General features: G+C 66.3%; 2 protein-coding genes across 2 annotated transcripts; both read right to left on the reverse strand.

Moving 5' to 3' along the window:
• Position 1: 1 nt before the first annotated feature.
• Tco025E_09836 (uncharacterized protein) lies at positions 2-688 on the reverse strand (the record flags this gene model as incomplete). Its single annotated transcript, XM_029376642.1, has 1 exon — positions 2-688. A coding segment is annotated over one exon (687 nt), but the record flags the coding sequence as incomplete, so codon positions are not given.
• A 285-nt stretch (positions 689-973) lies between these two features.
• Positions 974-1,701, reverse strand: Tco025E_09837 (Tbingi protein; the record flags this gene model as incomplete). The annotated part of the gene is made up of 1 exon (XM_029376643.1): positions 974-1,701. A coding segment is annotated over one exon (728 nt), but the record flags the coding sequence as incomplete, so codon positions are not given.

Below are 1,701 nucleotides of genomic sequence, written 5' to 3' on the forward strand. Positions count from 1 at the left end.
CGGCGAAGTGCCAAGGTAGACGCGCGTTGGCGGCGTCGAGGGGCTCCGCAGCAATGGTGCGTGCCAAAGGCACCCACGCTTGTGCAACTTTCCCGCTATCAGGCGGAGGGCCGAGTGTGTCGGGTTGGAGGCGGGAAAAGAGCCTCGGCGTGTCGCTGTAACTCGCCACTGCGCACGCACTACTGCAGATAGCACTGGATACCCCGCATCGACGCAGCGCCCTCCAGCGAGAGAAGGCGAGCCTCCTCTTCAGCAGCCGCCCGAGAGGCCCCGACGGGAACGCCAGCGATGACGCCGGCGGCGCGGGTGTGGAACTTCTCCAGGCGCTCCAGCGCCGACAGCGAAGCCGTGTTGCAGCGCGCCACTGCTCCGTAGAGGAGTTGGGGGGCCCACCAATGAGGGTCTTGGGCAGCGGACGAAGCGTCTCGTATTTCGGACCCATGTTGCCGCTGACACCGCCTCGACCTCCATAAGTCTTGTTTCCTTGCGGAGGTAAGGGATCCCGCACCTGCCGGCCAACCCCGCGCAATGGCTGGATCATAACCGCCCCAAGAATCGCGGGAGGCAATCCTCCGCCAAGCGGGCCCCTCCCGCGTGCGGTTCCACGCTCTCCGTGAGGGCGGTGCCAAAGCAGCGCGCACTTTGTCTTCGCGGCGCTGGGTTCCATGTTTGATTCTGCTCTGCCCATTTTGAGACGCTATCCAACGCCTGCTGCAGAGTGCGCTCCATGGCGCCTCTCCCTCTCTCGGTGGCACGAGTGGTGGCGGTCAGGTCATCAGTGGAGAAAGCAAGTTCAGGGTTGGGGATGCACACCAGCTCCTCGCTGAGGCTGTTCGCGGCAACGGTGGGTGGCAGCGGGCCGAGCACGAACCCTGCGGGAAGCCACGGGCGAAATGAACCGGTGCGGTGGGCGTATTTCGTACACGCGGCTTTTGGCCGTGCAGCAGGGAAAGGAAGTCCGCCACCCACCGGCTCAGGCACGGCGCCACCTTGTGCGCGCGGGTGCGTGAAGGATGCGGCCGCGATAAACCGAGCCGAAGGCCCCAGCGTGACCCACCAACACCGCACCGACCTTCCCCCGCTTGCCACAGTGAAATGTCCGAGCAAGCAGGCGAGCTAACGGATCCAGCGTGGAGCGACCAGGGCGAAAACCAGCTTGCTGGGGAGGAAGTTGGGCTTCAACTGTGCCGCGGATGCGTCGTGCCACAATTCTTTCCACGAGCTTGCGCGGGCAGCTGGTGAGGGCGACTGGCCGAACCGCGGCGGAATCATTTGCCCGGCTTCCCAGGCTTGAGGAGTGGGACAATTGCAATGCCCACTTCCCGGGAAGCCGGAGCGCCACCGTCGCCGATGCTCCCGTTGAACGCGGCCGCGAGTTCCTTGCAGGCGGCGAGGGGCGGTTGGTGCAGGGCCTCGCAGTGAAGCGCACCAAGCCCCGGCGCACTCCGGAGACGCATCTCCCGCGATGCAGCGTCAAGCTCCCCAAAGAGAATTCAGACGTGGCGGCGCACACTCGCGCCAAGGTGCCGGCGCGCTCCTTCGTGGCGGTCGGTTGGCCATCCGCCGCCGCAACCGGCAAACTGGCGGGGCGCGGGGCGTAGACTGCCCTGGCGAGGCTGCAGCTTGCCGCCTCCGCCGGCTCCGGTCGCGAGCACCGCTCCTTCCAGCGAGCCACCGCGACATTGCTGAGACGCGTTCGTC

The sequence above is a fragment of the Trypanosoma conorhini genome (genome assembly GCF_003719485.1).
Source record: "Trypanosoma conorhini strain 025E chromosome Unknown Tco_14.4_contig_01315, whole genome shotgun sequence".
NCBI classification, from domain to species: Eukaryota; Euglenozoa; class Kinetoplastea; order Trypanosomatida; family Trypanosomatidae; genus Trypanosoma; species Trypanosoma conorhini.